At 42.5% G+C, this 18,318-nt stretch overlaps 1 protein-coding gene across 2 annotated transcripts in view; it reads right to left on the reverse strand.

Annotated features, from left to right (window-relative positions):
* The window catches only part of GALNT14 (polypeptide N-acetylgalactosaminyltransferase 14), a 555,349-nt gene that overhangs the window by 52,182 nt on the left and 484,849 nt on the right, over positions 1-18,318 (reverse strand). The window contains exons 6-9 of one of the 2 annotated variants that reach the window (XM_063444081.1): positions 15,161-15,282; positions 14,497-14,584; positions 12,024-12,108; positions 11,096-11,199 (exon numbers count right to left, since the gene is read on the reverse strand). In XM_063444081.1, the coding sequence (XP_063300151.1) occupies positions 11,096-11,199; positions 12,024-12,108; positions 14,497-14,584; positions 15,161-15,282 (399 nt within the window). Of the gene's footprint in view, positions 1-11,095; positions 11,200-12,023; positions 12,109-14,496; positions 14,585-15,160; positions 15,286-18,318 lie in introns of both variants that reach the window. The other variant, XM_063444080.1, reaches the window with a different exon arrangement.

The raw sequence follows: 18,318 nt of genomic DNA on the forward strand, positions 1-18,318 counted from the left end.
CTATAACTTTTTAATGGGAAGTAATGACTTCCCATATCGAGACATTACAGCTGTTTGTGTAGTTGAACATTTGTGCTGTTTCCGGCCGGATGGAGGAAGATATTACGCAACGCACTTAGTACTTCCTGTGCGGTTTATGGAGAGAATACAATTGCAATAAAAAAAGATAAATAAAATATTACTAATTAAAAAAATATGTTGAACTAAAGAGTTAAAAAAATAAAATTTTTGAACAGCGCAATGAGCTCTCACCAAACCAGGAAATCAGTCAGGTTTTTTTCAGTAGCTTCCTATGGGAGTGCTAAGCAGATCTCATACGCCTGACACAGGAGGGATTCCTGAGAGATATATTAGAGTGGTTAGCTTGCAGCTGAAAGCTGTGTAACATTAAATTAGCTACATTTGTAAAAAATAAATAAAAATAAATTAATTAAGCATTGTGCATTTGACAGGCATAGTATTAAGTTATAGTTTAAGGTTTTTCTTTTATATCTTTGTGGGAAGAAAAACAGTTTACAAAAGCTGTAGATATCTTGTCTGCAGCCTCTGCAAGTCCTCCCCTTCTAACCCTACTCAGACTTTCTGTGTCTCGTGAAGTGTGAGCGTATTTGAAAGGACATTTCACTGCACAAAACCAAACTAAATTACTAGTAGATATAACTCAATGAAAACATGCATGTGTTTAATTATGCATTTTTTCATTGGGGCATATATAAAAACAGTTATCTTGTCTGCAGCCTTTATAAGCCCTCCCCTTCTACCCCTGCCCAGACTTTCTGTGGCTGTCCAATCACAGACTTCCCAATGCAGCTCATTGAGAAGTCTTTGCAAGGCAGGTGCTCTGGGCAATTGCTGCCTCTTGAGTTTTGCTCCACTGGGCTAACCAACCAGGAAGTAATAGGACCGGCTGGGGTTAATTTATAAAAGTGTATTTTTTTTGTGAAATCTGCACTTTTTGTAAAACGTAAAAAAGAGGACACACTCTTCACACATAAAGCTTTTCAGCAATAGTGTTTCTTTAAGTAATTAATGCAAAAGGAAAAAAAAAATATTGAACAGACCCTTTAAAATTCTATGCAAGAGACATTCAGACAATAAGTGGAAGCCTTTTCCTCGCATTGAGTCCCTATACTGCGTACAGTGGGTAGGTGTAATAGTCATTGATTTGCTGTATTTCTCTCATAATTTGTGCCTAAACTTTTGACCTAAAATTTGCACATTCTTGCCATTCAGCCTCATTTCCTAATCCAGTGAATATACCGTAATTCTAAGGCTTATTTTATTATTATTATTTTTCTTTACTAAGGTCACAAATGCTATAAGACAAGAGTCCTGCAGATTGTCATTTCTATGAGAAACAATTCAAATGAAATGCATTCTTTACCCCAGGACTCTGTATTTTCCTTATAGGACTCTGTATTTTCCTTATAGGACTCTGTATTTTCCTTATAGGACTCTGTATTTTCCTTATAGGACTCTGTATTTTCCTTATAGGACTCTGTATTTTTCTTGTCAAGGCTAAGAGGATTCCTGCTTTCTCATTGGATATTTTACTGAAAAGAACGTGCAAGTGTCCTCAAACTGTTTTTGGAAGTGTAAATAAAGTGATGTCTTTTATAATCGGATGCTTTTAGACATATATTTCTCGTATTATTTATATGGATACTTTAGGCGTTCAATCCTCTGAATGTCAGGACACATGCTATGCAATAAAACTGATGTTTAAAACTTCCATGTTATGAAATCTTATGAAATGATTGGTGTTTAGTGATGTCAGTGACCATGTTTTTTTTCCCTTTGCAGTTTAAAAAAACAAAACCTTTCTTCTCACTTCACCGATGATAAAAACATTGTTTTTTTTCTTTTCTTTAATGGTTTATTAATGAGAAGATAATACATATATAATATTGTCACAAACAGAAAAACGGAAAAATCCATATAAAAACACGATCACTCCACCAAGCGAGATGCAGCTTAGAAAACAGTGAGGAAGTAAAAAGATACACAATGATGGAGAATAGGGTGATGTATTTGTTTCATGCTTAATTTGCATAACAAAACAAGCTAGAGAGCACACTATGTCACTAGACAAGCTCACAATCATGTAACAGTGGAGAGACCAGAGATCAATAGAAAATAAGAAAAATTAATAAAAGGGCTTTGCTTTGCTGTATAGACCAACTTAACAGAATTGTCAAATGCAGCCACCACCAAAATTAAATGTGAGATATAAAAATTCTATTCTGAAAATGGGTTTTAATACAAAGTGTTTTGTACTTGTTTTAAGTTTTTTTTTAAGTCTTGCAAAAAAAGTTCATATTTACTATACGTGCACACTTACCTCATTATTTATTTACCAGATTATTTTGTTTCTTTCAAGAAAGTGTTCTTAATGTACAAAGTCTGCCTCGTACGGAGTTTAAATTATACAGCTGTACTGCGGTTACAAATAGGTCAAACAGATTAGAGGTATAAACCAGGAATTTGAAGAACTGCAAAAGGAATTTGACATTTGTATTGCTTTGTTGATCATTAGGTTTTAGAATCACCTAAATCCATCCCAGCTAAAAGAGAGTTGTTCCTTTATGGTCACTACGGTTTGGGAAGTATGGAAAAAGGCCATACAAGTATCTCCACAGTCCCATTATCGGTAACAAGCATTCACAAGCTGTTAAAGGAACACTATAGCATTACATGTACAAATTTATATTACTAAGCCTATTGTGTCCCTGTCCCTAGAGCAATACAGGGCCATGGTTCTATGGAGGCTTTGCGTCATGTAGCTGAGTGTGAGTTAGCTCATACATGATTGCAACTTACATTTATATTTCTAATCACCGTTGGTATTATCAGTCGGAAGCCAAACATTGGTAACAAACAAGTCCTGACAATCGCCGGTATGATAGTTTAGAGCTTTCTGCCTTAAATATACTTGTTTGAGACATGTACAAGTATGTAGCATTCTCAGAGAGTATGTATTAGAAAATGTGCGACAAATATGGTTAATTCAAATATTGGTTAAAAATGTATACGCAACTCCAAAGACATAGAGTTAGAATTAGATCATCTTATCTGGCGAAGACACGTAGAGAGTGTAGGCCAGGAGAGAAGGTTTAAATCTGCCAATAGCTGACTTGGAAACATTATGCAAATCTGCTTAGAGTGGCCGGTCTTTACATGATATAGAGAAAGAATAGTCAAAGAACAAGCCGAGGTCAATGAGTATAGAATAGCAACAATGTGGGTAAACAAATCCAAGTCAAGATTAGAGAGATCAGGATAGTCAGAACAAGCCAGATTTCAGTAACTGCAAAGCACAATATTAAACACACTCCTGGACCATTACAGACCACGATATAGCACAGAGCCCCTGGTGATCTGTGTTTATATAAACCTGGCAAATGACCTCATCAGAACGATGCTAGAGCATCATAGATGAGCGATGCCACACTTGTGTCGTTTTGGCTCTATAAAGAAGTACGGCTATATCGTTATTCTTGACGCTGAAACGACAAGCGGCGTCATGATTCTAATGCTGGATCGAGGGAAGACTTTTTGCATTATTTTTGACACAGGAATGTCGCACTGTACCTTTTTGTATTAAAGACCAGATGGTATCACATCAGAAGTGCAGAGTGGTCTACACTAAAGTGGAGGCGAGAAAGATGCAGCACATCGCAACGAGTGGGCATTAGACACTGGCATGAGGTGATACCCTGATCATTGTTAATTTTGACGGCAAATTTCAAAAAAGCCATTTTAGTTTTAGTCATATATTAGTCATATGAATAGTTTCAGTTTTAGTTGACTAAATCTCCAGTAGATTTTAGTCGACACAACTAAAATGTAATGGGTTTAGTTAAATCCTTTATCTGTCTCTTTTGCCCCTTCCCCAGCCCCTCTGTGTCCCCCAGTCCCTCTATGTGTCTCTCTCCCAAGCCCAGGTCTGTCTCTTTTACCCCTTCTCAGACCCTTTGTTTTTCTTTGTGTCCCCCCAGCCACTCAGGGTTTCTCTACACCTAAGCCCCTTTTGTTTATTTTTCCCCTTCCCTTGTCTGTCTCCTTGCCTCTTCCCGAGCCCCTCTATGGCTCTTTTTCCCTCTCCCAGCCCCTCTGTGTGTCTCTTCCTCTCCACAGCCCCATTTGTGTGTCTCTTTCCCCAGCACCTTGTCTTTTTCTCCCCTAGTAACTCTATGTCGCTATGTGTGTCCCCTAGGCCCTCCATGCAACTAGTCTCCCCCACATGCCTCATTCCTCCAAGTCCCTCCATGTGCTCATTCCCCTCAGTCTCATCATGTGTCTCATTCTCTCAGCCCGTCATGTGTCTCATTCTCCCAGTCCCCCCATGTGTCTCATTCTCCCAGCCCCCTCATGTGTCTCGTTCCCCCAGCCCTCTTGTGTGTCTCATTCACCTGGCCTCCCATGTGTCTCAATCCCCTAGCCCCCTCGTATGTCTCGTTCCCCTAGCCTCTTATGTGTCTCATTTTCCCAGCCCCATCATGTGTCTCATTCTCACAGCCCCCCATGTGTTTCATTCCCCCAGCTGCCTAATGTGCCTCATTCCCCGAACCTCCCAGGTGTCTCATTCTCTCAGCCCCCCATGTGCCTCATTCTCCCAGTCCACGCATGACGAAATTAACACTGACCCTGACAACTATGATGCATAACTCGATAACCAAAGTACTTTCATTTAAGATACAGACTTTCACGAAGAGACTTGCTTTTTCTTAAACATAACATCAAACATTCCACTAAGAAAAAAAAAACCTCTTAGCAGTATTTATCATCTGAAATGTAGACATATTTATTCTCTAATGATTGTAGCATGTAGGATTCAAAGAGCTGTTCTATAATTGACTTTTTAGCTGCAGTTTAATCTAAGTCAACATCATTTTCTATTGCAGTAAGATTAGCATTCTAGGCTTGGCGAACACCCAAAGGAAAAATATTGATTAATGTATACCAAAAATAACAAGTCATTTGAATAGATTTGTCTCTTTTTCTAAAATCAAGCTTGTGATTCATGTAATTTCTCTTCCTGTTGAGTTGCAGAATATCTCTTGGTAAATATCGGTATATTTAATGACTTTTCATGAGTTGTAAAATGAATATTTAATAACTCATCTTCGAGAGCTTTGAATATTCTATTATATTTGCATTCTCCAATCTCCGATGATTTTACTGTAAGTGGATTTTGCATAGGAGCATACTGTGGGTATCTTACTTGCAATATGAATGATAATTGATTTTGTATGACATTTGGGCAAGTTTAATTCTCTTTCTGCTTTCTGTTTACCGGAGATGTATGGGAATAAACACTGCACCTGTTATGAACCACTTAGAAACTAGCATATTGCTTGGAACAAATATTCCCATAACCCTGCTCAATTCTGGATCCAAGTATACTTTTAGGGACTAGGAGAGGCAAACATGGTAAAGCTATCATCCGATACATAGGGAGTGGATCATGCAGTCATGGGGAACAATATATCTGTTCTCAAATATAATATCTTGTGTTTCTACCACTAGTGTCAGGAATATAAACCTTGTAGCGGAGTACTAGTATAATCCATGGTATCTCCGCTGGTAGTCAGGATTCAGCATGCAAAATACAGGTAGAGTAGTAGTAATCCCTTTTCCCCAAGAACTAGACGACACATAGTTTGGGAGTCAACTGAGCCTTTATTGCCTTGTCACCATATTTATACAAGTCCCCATTCAAGGGGTTTCCAAACTGGCACTGCAGGGGTTTTCCTCAGGTGGACTGTGTGGGAAACTGACCATGCAAGGCTATTTCCCATCATGCCAGGCTGTACTGGAGAGATAATCACCTAAGAATATACTGTTAATTGAATTATCTCTCCATACAGCCAAATACACCCTTTTACACAAAAATACATAACTTGTATAATATTTGTTAGATTTATCCGAATGACCTATCGCTGGATAGCTGGGATCTGAGCGCACCATCTGGTGAAATACCGCTCAGATCCGTACACTAGAAAAGAAAAGCCATTCGAATGATGATTTTACATGAACATACATTGCAATGTGATAATGGACTGTGTACGTGAATTTACCGAAGGGATATTTTATCCGAACGGCATGGAAGTCCAGTGGTGTTCGTGAAGTCGAGTAACCGATTTTAGTTCCAGGCAATAGATGACCAAACACTGCTGGGCTTTCGTGAGAAAAGATGTTCGGCATACGAACGGCGGCCACCCGTTAAACCTATTAATTGACTGTAGATACATTGTTGCCGTCGTTAGGAGACACATGACACCCTTGAGAGGTCTCCCATTCGGTAGTTTGATTTGTTTCACGAACAGTGGATCTCAATACTGTTCGTGAAACTACCATATGAACATGGGCGTAGGAACCGGGGGGGATGGGGGGGACGCATCCCCCCCAGCAAATCATGCGGGGGGGACAGGTATGGGGAAATCCCCCCCAGCTCCGCCGCCCCCCCCCCTGATGCTGCAGCCGCCCGAGCGCTCTGCAGAGAGCCTCAGGCGGCTGCAGCTTTGCCCGGGCTGGTGCGTCCATGAGAGCGCACCGCCCGGGCGCAGCATGAAGAGAGGAGCTGACAGGAGGGAAGCGCTCAGCGCTCCCTCCTGTTACTCCTTCACTGTAGCGTAGCCGAGCGCTGTATAGTCCGCCGGTACAGGGAGCATCTGTCTCCTGTACCCGGCCGGACTAACAGGAAGTGCACACTGAGTGTGCACTTCCTGTTAGTCCGCCGGGTACAGGAAACAAAAGCTACCTGTACCGGCGGACTATACAGCGCTCGGCCACGCTACATCATAGGTAGGGGAGGGAGGGAGAGAAAGAAACAGGAGGGGGGGGAATAAAGAAACAGGGAGGGAGGGAGGAAGGGGAAATAAAGAAACAGGGAGGGGAGGGGGGGGGAATAAAGAAACAGGGAGGGGGGGGAATAAAGAAACAGGGAGGGAGGGAGGAAGGGGAAATAAAGAAACAGGGAGGGGAGGGGGGGGGAATAAAGAAACAGGGAGGGGGGGGGAATAAAGAAACAGGGAGGGGGGGGAATAAAGAAACAGGGAGGGAGGGGGGAGGGGGGGAATAAAGAAACAGGGAGGGAGGGGAAATAAAGAAACAGGGAGGGAGGGAGGAAGGGGAAATAAAGAAACAGGGGGGGGAAGGGGGGGGAATAAAGAAACAGGGAGGGAGGGGAAATAAAGAAACAGGGAGGGAGGGTGGGGAAATAAAGAAACAGGGAGGGGGGGGGAAAGAAGCAGGGAGGGGGGAGAAAGAAGCAGGGAGGGGGGGAAAGAAGCAGGGAGGGGGGAAAGAAGCAGGGAGGGGGGGGAGAAAGAAGCAGGGGGGGGGAGAAAGAAGCAGGGAGGGGGGAGAAAGAAGCAGGGAGGGGGGGGAGAAAGAAGCAGGGAGGGGGGGGAGAAAGAAGCAGGGAGGGGGGGAGAAAGAAGCAGGGAGGGGGGGAGAAAGAAGCAGGGAGGGGGGGGAGAAAGAAGCAGGGAGGGGGGGGAGAAAGAAGCAGGGAGGGGGGGGAGAAAGAAGCAGGGAGGGGGGGAGAAAGAAGCAGGGAGGGGGGGGAGAAAGAAGCAGGGAGGGGGGGGAGAAAGAAGCAGGGAGGGGGGGGAGAAAGAAGCAGGGAGGGGGGGAGAAAGAAGCAGGGAGGGGGGGGAGAAAGAAGCAGGGAGGGGGGGAGAAAGAAGCAGGGAGGGGGGGAGAAAGAAGCAGGGAGGGAGGGGGGGAGAAAGAAGCAGGGAGGGGGGGGAGAAAGAAGCAGGGAGGGGGGGAGAAAGAAGCAGGGAGGGAGGGGGGGAGAAAGAAGCAGGGAGGGAGGGGGGGGAGAAAGAAGCAGGGAGGGAGGGGGGGGGGAGAAAGAAGCAGGGAGGGAGGGGGGGGAGAAAGAAGCAGGGAGGGAGGGGGGGGGGAGAAAGAAGCAGGGAGGGGGGGAGAAAGAAGCAGGGAGGGGGGGAGAAAGAAGCAGGGAGGGGGGGAGAAAGAAGCAGGGAGGGAGGGGGGGAGAAAGAAGCAGGGAGGGGGGAGAAGGAAGCAGGGAGGGAGGGGGGGAGAAGGAAGCAGGGAGGGAGGGGGGGGAGAAGGAAGCAGGGAGGGAGGGGGGGAGAAGGAAGCAGGGAGGGAGGGGGGGAGAAGGAAGCAGGGAGGGAGGGGGGGAGAAAGAAGCAGGGAGGGAGGGGGGGAGAAAGAAGCAGGGAGGGGGGGGAGAAAGAGTGACAAGGGAGTGAGAGAGATTGACATCCACCACACACACACACACACACACACACACACAATCACACAATCATACCACCCTTACACACACAGAAACACACAATTCATCCTTACACACACTCAATGCACCCCGTGCACACACACACACACACACACTCACACAATCATGCAACCTTACACACTCAATGCACCCCGTACATACACTCAATGCACCCCTTACAGACGCACACACTGCATCCCGTACATACACAGAATCACACCTTGCAGCCCTTACACATACAAACACAGATTCACACAATGCATTCCTTACACACATATCAGGACATCCCCTACACACTCCACCCCCTGTGAACAAACTCATTGGTGGAACATGAAGGTGGACCCTGGGATCCAGACCTTGAGCTGTGTAAAGGACCCCCAAAAAATGGAGCTGCTTCCCGTTCTCACAGAACATTGATTTTTGTGACCACAGTTACAAACAGCCTCCAGAGAGCCTGTTCTACACCAGACCAGTGGAGCCAGACTGCAGCTAGAGCCCATCATCATCCTCATCTGGTTGTAAGTAGGCAATCTAGCATATTATTCGTTGCACTAATCTCTAATTTACCTCACATTAAAGAAACACTATAGTCCCCAGAAGCACTGCAGCTTAGTGTAGTGGTTCTGGTGTCTATAGCCTGTCCCTGCAGGCCTTTTAATGTAGGCACTCCAGCACTGGCGTTAGTTAACATGGCAGAAAAATAATTGGAAAGGGTTAGAGGGGCTACTAATAAGGATAGGGGAGAGGGGTAGGTAGAAAAATAATTGGAAGGGTTTAGGGGGACTACTAATATGGATGGGAGGAGGGGGTAGGTAGAAAAATTATTGGAAGGGGTTAGGGGAGTACTAATATGAATGGAAGAGGTAGAGTGGGTTCTAATATGCATGGAAGGGGTTAGGGGGGTACTAATATGCATGGAAGGGGTAGGGAGTTAATGTGCGTGGAAGGGGTAGGTGGAGTTCTTTTGTGCATGGAAGGGGTAGGGGTGGTTCTAATATTCATGGGAAGGGTAGGGGTGGTTCTAATCAGGAGGATCCCGGCGCTGTATCCGGGTAAGTAAAACCCCTTCCCTGTGGTGACCCTTTAATGTTGTTATTATTTAATCATTTATATAGCGACTGCAAATTCCGTAGCGCTGTACAATGGGATAAACAACTCCTAGTTTACGGAATAAGAATATACCCGGCGAGTAAAAATGCTATCCCCCCCAGATTTTTTTGGGTTCCTACGCCCATGCATATGAATGCTCGCGGCTTTCCTGCCGCTAGCATACGAATGCTCCCTACTGCAGACAAAGAAGAACACTGGAAAATTAACATATTACTCAGTCTTTTGTGTCCCGAGGTGGCTAGGTTTGCCACAAACCTGCATTGCTGGCACTATAGTGATCAACTACTTTTCATCAAATGCCGCTGTGTGCCAATCAGCATCTCTTCATAGAGATACATTGAATCAATGCATCTCCATGTGGATTGTTCTGTGCTTCCATACAGGGTTTGGATATTCTGAACTGTCCAGTGCTGCACATGAAGTTCCTCTAGTGGGCGTCTGATTGACTGCAACTAGAGGTGTTACTAGGCAGCAATGTAAACACTGCCTTTTCTTTGAATAGGCAGTGTTTACATTAAAAAGCAACAGGGACAGGTTATAGACACCAGAACCACTACATTAAGCTGATGTGGTTTTGGTGACTATAGTGTCCCTTTAAAGGATGGAGGATATTCATCATATTCAAATATTATTTCTAGACAAAACATCACATTGTATCACCCAGTAAAAAGGCCATTGCGACCCAAAATACTGCGTGGTGGTTGCTTTTGGTCAGCACCAGATCTGTCAAAGGAAAAGAAAAAGTCCACACTAATAAAACAATGTAAACTTAGAACCTCTGTAATGCCATCTTGTGGTCATACAAGTTACTGCACTGCACCAAGTTGAACTTTTCTGTAGCGTCCTGGAAAATCATGTAAGACAGGACTGAGAGATTTTCATGGGTGGAATAAGTCACAAAGAGGACATCTATCTCCTGAAATACTATTGATTATTAGCTTATTAAGTCACTATAGTCACCCAGACCACTTCAGCTCAATGAAGTGGTCTGGGTGTCAGGTCCCTCAGGTTTTAACCCTTCAGATGCAAACATAGCAGTTTCTGTTTACATTTGGGGTTAAGCCAACCTCTAGTGGCTGTCTTCCAGACACTTCCAGACAGCCACTAGCGGTGCATCTTCAAGGCTGGAGGCATATTATGCCTCCATCGGCCAGAGCGTCCATAGGAATGCATTGAGAAATGCTTTCCTATGGACACTTTGAATGCGCGCAAAAACTCCCAGATGAATGCATTGTATACACTGTCTCTTGCTAAGGCCAATCACAGGGTGAAGCCTTTTTACCAGGAGTGTGTGGTTGCTATGGTGAAAAAATATTTCTTAACTCCATAATGGCAATCAGATTTCTCCTTGGATCAGCAACCTGTTTGCATATGTGTTAATTATGTCCTAAAATGTTTTTTCAGGCCTTTTTAAAAAATAATTTGATAAGACATTTCTGTTTGGCTGCGGACACCACCGGATGACTTGAGTTTTGTTTTGTTTTTCTCTGTGACCATCATTGAGTGTCTGAAAACTGAGATCCAGTTCCAACTGACGAATCTTCTTGCGTTCATTCTAGGTAAACTTATTAAATTAAAATTAAAATGTTGATAATACAATTTTTCACTGATTTATACAAAGAATATTTTAGAAATAGGGACATGTCAAGTGGTGCCGAGTACACTATGAAGCTTCAAAGTAGTTGATCTGGTGAGAATTCTGCGTGACATTAAAATGATCGCACTTACCGAAATTCTCTCCTCCCCAGATATCCATGGCCGAGTCGTATTTTCCCAAGTGATTGAACCAGGACTTGTCTATTACAAACAATCCTCCAGCTATGACAGGAGTCCTACAAGTAAATAAGGATACACAGAACACACACTTCCAGATCAGACAAGGCAGGAAATTATTAAGAAAAATACATATGAACATTATTAAAGGTGTGATAAGGGCAAACAATGTGACAAACTCCCTACTGAGTTAAGCCAAACATGATTAAAATAATACAATGGTAACAATATATTTTTCTTAGGGGTTTATCACTAATACAGAGCTTTTTTTATATTTAGGGCAAAATAGAATCCAGTGCCAAAGTCCGTCAGTGCTAGCTTCGCCTCTTTCTACATCATTGCCAGAGAGAACCTAATGCGCACTTGGCCTTCCCCATAGCAAAGCATCGAATCAATGCTTTCCAATGTAGTTTTGCAAAATACCGGATGTAATCATGCGAGGGGTGAGAACTTCCAGAGAGGTAAACTCCTGTGAAACTGCAGGAAATGCCTGTAATGACTGTCTGGTAGGCAGCCACTAGAGGCAGTCTTAACATTGCAATGTAAGCATTGCTGTTTCTCTAAAATGTGTTACATTGCAGGACTAAGGGGACAAGGACACTGCACTCAGTCCACTTCAATATGCTGTGTGCCCCCCTTTAAACGTTGCAGGATTGTTATTCTCAATGTTTTGTGAGAAACTCCATAACTGTCTTGGTACCATTAAATATATTCAGACACCCTCTAAAACGTTATTGCAGGAATATCAATCTTCTACAAATAGTTAATTTTTATATTAAAAACTTATAACAGTGGCTCATTTTTGCCCATAATTCACATAGCAATGAAGCAAATGCAGTGATATATATATTTTTTTTTTTAAGAATTGAAAATGTATTCTTACTTAATGGGCTCCGTAGGGTCTAATCTTTTAGCTTTTTGATCCGCAGAAAGTTGTTCCCATTTAAAATGCAGACTCCAGTCAAAACCTAACACAGAAGAAATTGACATTGTTCACTGGAAATTGCTGGTTCACAGATATAACTAGTCGGAATATTCCACCCACCCTCAGCGTCTAGCATTGTTACAATATAATGAACGAAGATTAACCTTCAGTGTGTGTTAAGGCAAGCAGAATTAATGACAGACAATTTATAGAATTCCAGCGTTGAAATCTCATTTTTAGACAGGCCTTGGAGAAGGATGAGAGCTGAATTAATGGTCAGATTTGCATTACTGATATGTATTCAAAACCAGGTGTGTTAGCTTGGCATGCATTTAAGCCAAGCTGAATGATAAGCCATTCTATTAGTCCTCGCCAAATTACTGTGATATACTCGCCAAATTACTGTGAGTTTTATTGCTGTGGAGCTCAGTGACACTCATACATTGTTTCCTTTACTGTAAATTGTATTACTATGGAGCTCTGTGATACATTCATACACATTCATACATTGGTTGCAGCTCGTCGCTGACTGACAAATAATGTACCGGTATGTATATTATATGTGACCTGAGAGGGAGGGGAGCACTGAGAGGGTATATCTGGCCCTGTCTGTACCTCTTTTCTAGGAGCTCTATATTGCTGTGTCTCTGACAGGGCCGAACTGGGAACTAATCAATTATGTCTATTACCTTTACCTCGTTTAGTATATCTCCAATTGTCTCCTTTTTGTCTCTTACAGTGACCCTTGTGTATCTTTTACTTCATCCCGGTCCCTGTGTGTTTCTTTTTACCCTTCTCCAGCCTCTGTATGTCTCTTCCCCCAGCCCCTTTTGTGTTGTTCTTAGCCCCAGCCACTTTGTCTCTTTCTCCCCTTCTAAATCTCATCTGTGTGTCTCTTTCTAACTCCAGACTCGTTGTGCCTCTTTCTCTTCTCCCAGCCACTCTGTCTCTTTTTCCCCCAGCCCAGCGTTGCCTCCCACAAATCTTGTGTGTCACTTTGTTCCCCTTGCCTGCCGTATGTCTATTTGTTCCCCCAACAAACCTTATGTATGTCTCTTTCTCCCCTCTCCTCCCTGTGTCTCTCTTCCCCATCTCCTCCCTGTGTCTCTCTCTTAACCCTCTGTCTCTTTGCCCCCCTTCCCCTTTCTCTATTACCCCTCTGTCTCTTTGTCTCCCCATCCCCTGTGTCTCTCTATTACCCCTCTGTCTCTTTGTCCCCCCTTCCCTGGTGTCTCTCTATTACCCCATCTGTCTCTGTGTCCCCCCCTTCCCCTGTGTCTCTCTATTAACCCTCTCTTTGTCCCCCCTTCCCCTGTGTCTCTCCATTACCCCCTCTTTGTCCCCCATCCCCTGTGTCTCTCCATTACCCCTCTCTTTGTCCCCATCCCCTGTGTCTCTCTATTACCCCTCTCTTTGTCCCCCATCCCCTGTGTCTCTCTATTACCCCACACTTTGTCCCCCTTTCCCCTGTGTTTCTCCATTACCCATCTCTTTTGTCCCCCCATCCCCTGTGTCTCTCCATTACCCCTCTCTTTGTTCCCTCCTCCTTCCCCTGAGTTTCTACTACCCCTCTGTTTCTGTGTCCCTGCTGACCTTGTTACAGGAGGACTGAAGGAGGGGGCAGAGCTAACTACCATGCTCCCTCGCAGTTCCCATATTTCCCAGCATCTACACATCATAGAGTAATCATCATATCCCCCCGTATCGTCTTTCCTCCAAGCTATACATGTTAAGATCCTTTAACCTTTCCTTATAAGTTTTATCCTGCAATCCATGAACCAGTTTAGTAGCCCTTCTCTGAACATTTTCCAAAGTAAGAATCTATTTTTACCCTCAGAGGAATGAAGGAGAACCTGGTCGTGCCTACAATCAGCCCTGAGTTAGAGAATAGGTCAGAAAATGAGGACATGCATATAGGCTATGTGTAATATGCTGTAATCATTCCCCTGGCCAGCTTGAGTCCAACAAATCCCCCTCCTGAGTTTCATTATTTCTGGTGATGATTATTCTATGCATCTTATTATACATAGCGTTACATAGCATCTTCTGATGACAGTGTGCTCCATACTAGATGCACTAACAAAAACAAATTCTGTGTTAATCACATGCACAATGAAATATTCCCACTCACACATGTACATTAATAAATAATTATCCCTGAGTTTGCCTGTTTTCATGGTTCATTATTGCAGAGACAGCCCTCACCTGGTTTACAGTATATATATATATATATATATATATATATATATATATATATATATATATATCTATAGATCCGTCACTTTACTTGTTGCACGTTCATAGCTCCTGATTCCTGAACTGTGAATAGTGTGGAACCTTCACTCAGAGTATGTTACTTTAAGTCCATATCACTAGTCAGGTCTATTCTTTACAAAGTCATCCCTAATGTTACCAACAGTGTGAAACTCACCTCCTCGGAGATCGGAAGAAGCTGCTATGTATGCAAAGGTGTCGAGATTTATTATGTCAATTACCGGGCTGACAACACGAGTTGGGTTCTTGGAAAGAAAAATCAAAACGGAAAAGTAACAGAATATTAGTCAAGTTAATTTTTTGCAAATTTGCTTCTGATTTACACATATTTAATTATACATTTATCACTGAGCCATACCTATATGCAGATCTCTTCTTGCCTGCAGCCTTTGCAAACCCTCCCCTTTTAACCCCGCCCAGACTTTCTGTGGTTGTCCAATCACAGACTTCTCAATGCAGCTCAATGATAAATCTTTACAAGACATGTGCTCTGGGCAATTGCTGCCCTTTGAGTTTATCTCCACTGAGCTAACCAAACCAGGAACTAAAAGGACCAGTTGTCTGTTTGACAGCCAGTGGGTATAAGAATGGTAATTTATAACAATTTAATTTTCTATTGATATCTGCATTTTTTGTAAAATGAGGGCACACTCTTCACACTTAAAGCATTTCAGTAAGCTAAAGTGCTTTAGCGGCCCCAGGAACACATAGAAGCATTTACATTACATACAGTGTTGAGAGAACTGAATATTATTTTATTACAAGCTTTGAACCTGTTGTTATTCCAGTTTCTACTTTATCATACTTATTCAGTCAGTTACCTCTTTAATTCTTTGGAGAAGAGGCAAGAGCCAATCTTTATTAACTTCACAATGACTGTCCAGAAAGGTAAGGATACTAGCCTTGGCGACATCTGCCCCCCTCACTCGAGAGCGGATCAAACCTGCTTAAATAAAACGCACAGCCATTAAACGTAATACAAATCACAGCAGGATACAAATATCATGGTTTCATATTCCACTTAAAGTGAATCTAATTTGCATAACTTGAGTAAGTGGCAATATCTGCTATAAGTGAATATTATAATGTAATTGATACATTGTGCTAGTAAAACCCCCATAAAACATACAAAGATATATTTACTTGAACGCTACATCCACTTGGGGACTACCTACCTGAAATGTGATAGCCAACATTTTACTAATGAGTTAACTCACTATAAATCTGTCAAACTGCCTGTTTATCTTCATACTGTGTAGGCAACCAGTGGCTTACTAACAGATTTCAAAGCTCTATGTGCACAGCCTCAGTTCTGCTCAGAACAGCTTTTTATGAGACTTGTATTTCAGTTAGCAGTTTTATTTTTTTACAATCATTTAGCTTAACTATAGCATCTTTAAGGGCTGCATAGACTGGTGTTATTGGAGAGACACAGCTGAGAACGTGGGTTAGAAAGGGTCAATTTATAGAGCTGTGACACCATGTACCACTGTTCGGCTGTCAATAAGATAAAGGTATTTTAGAAAGAAGGAGATTGGGCAGACGAGGCAGGATTAACGATACGTTACTAAATGCTCCAATACTGAGCTTTCAAGTATAAAGCAAATAATTTAGAACAAAGCAATAATATGCAAAAAAAAGTTGTTGGTCCCTAAAGTGTCCATTAAAGACACAAAGTATTTTCTTTAATAATAAGTATTCTAGCAGTCTGGCTAAAACAATAAGTAGTTACAAATATACTACCCATACAGTCAGCTATATGAACTTTGCAGTGTCGATGCTTTTTAAAGCGTCTGCATCTATATATTTTTGAGTATTACCAGGTAGCTTGTGAAGCTAGGTAGTAGATACAGAAGGCTGCTCAGCCATCTGTTGGAAAAGTTTATTTTTATGAACATGTGCTTTGGTTGCAGGTCTAACCTGATTGTATCATCTGTTTACCATCTATGGGCTTTATATTAAAGGGACACTATAGTCACCCAGACCACTTCAGCTCAATGAAGTGGTCTGGGTGCAATGTCCCTCAGGTTTTAACCCTTCACATGTAAACATAGCAGTTTCAGATAAACTGCTATGTTTACATAGCAGGGTTAATCCAACCTCTAGTGGCTCTCTTCCTGACAATTCGCATACATCGTGCAGAACGTTCATAGGAAAGCATTGAGAAATGCTTTCCTATGGACTGTTAGAATGAGTGCGTGGCTCTTGCCGCGCATGCGCATTCCGCTCCACTCGGGAGCTGACATCGTCGGGCGAGGAGAGGTCACCAGCGCCGAGGGAGCCCGGCACTGGATTAAGGCAAGTGGCTGAAGGGGTTTTAACCCATTCAGACCAGCGAGAGGGGGACCCTGAGGGTGAGGGTCCCCCAAGGATTATATAGTCTCAGGAAAACAAGTTTGTTTTCCTGACACTATAGTGATCCTTTAATTCCTGTATGACAATGTGTTTCGTAGGACTAGCCGATGAGCGCTGAGCCATATGAGCTTTACAAATGGACACACTCCATTGGTTTGCCCCTCAGCACAAACATGGTGACAATGTGCATATTTTGTAAATGGTCAGTATGGGGTTAAGATGACTCCTCCATAAAATGATGCAAATTAAACTGTTTGTTGACCCCCCTACCCTTTGGGTATTATGAAAAGCTACGTCAAATTTGTTTTTATTTCTTTTGAGATTGTGTGCTTTTTAGTCAAATGATGATAAAATAAATTACAATGTTATGTGACACACAGAAAGGTTTGGCTCAATGCTGAAAGTGGAGATTTGAAATAGAGAGGGAGGGACAGATAGACAGACACATACATTCACACACATACACCGATAGGCATTATAGCCTTTAATTGGAGATTTGTGAAGAGGTTTTACTGTGATTCTATTGCCCAGGAGATGTTCTATTCAATATTTGCATTGTTTCAAAATCTGCTACAGATCCAAACCTGTAATGATCCCGCTGTACTTCTGCCAAGTCTCATCAACAGTCAGATGATTTGCCCAAAAGTCAACAACACTCTCTTTTATCACAAAAATTAATAGCTGTAACATAATTACCGTAAGTGTGTTGGTTTTGCAGATTTAGGTGTGAAGCTTCAAAACGCACAATTAGTATACAGGGTCATTTCTATATTAGGTGTGATTTTCACCTATCCTCAGTGAATTGGAGCACTTTTACGTAACTAGCCATCGGGAAGGGTAATAAATACAGGAATCAAGTCATTGAATTATCCAAATTAATTAGAAAAAAGAAATTAAGGCAGACAGGGGCATTGCTAGTTTTCAAGAAGTGTCTGTGATTGGAACCCATAGGAGAACTTGATGACCCCTACACTAACAGAGAGGTGGGGACATTTCATTTCCTTGCTTGGTTATGTCCTCTTCTTTCTAATATGGAAAGCGTGCTAGTGTTACTCTCCAAGATCTCAATGAAATCCTGATAGGTAATAGGTAATCAATGTGATCTAACTAATAGAGAGTGTATAGCAAAGGTTCTGGTCCCTAGCACTCCCACCTTCATCTGGGGGAGCTATCCCCTTCCCCTACATAGCCTGTCACAGCACTAAACCAGGGACATTTCTTTCTGATAACAGCTGCTTTGAGATGCAGCTGCCTTATGTCAAATTGATTTTTAAAAAATCTGTGCTGAAGACCCCCACGCTCCCCAACAACATGTATGAATGCAGAGGACTTGCAATTTACTGTCATGAAATTAATAACAGGACGAAAACACAATTCTAGCAAATGTTCAGCAATGACAGTCAAACACAGGACCTCCAACTGTTAGTAGAATACTCCCGTGAGCTCTTCTGGTCAGCTTTTGGAGTCCTTGGCCGAAAGAGGTTTCTGTAAGTTCTAGTCTGATATCAATAAACCACTGTTATTTGACAGCTCTCATTCTCCAGATTATTATAGCTCTTTTAGTGTTAAAGAGGACACTTTGAGTTGGTGCCAGTTCCATTTCTAAGTGTTAACTGGGGTAAGG

The sequence above is a fragment of the Pelobates fuscus genome, chromosome 2 (assembly GCF_036172605.1).
Source record: "Pelobates fuscus isolate aPelFus1 chromosome 2, aPelFus1.pri, whole genome shotgun sequence".
Lineage (NCBI taxonomy): Eukaryota > Metazoa > Chordata > Amphibia > Anura > Pelobatidae > Pelobates > Pelobates fuscus.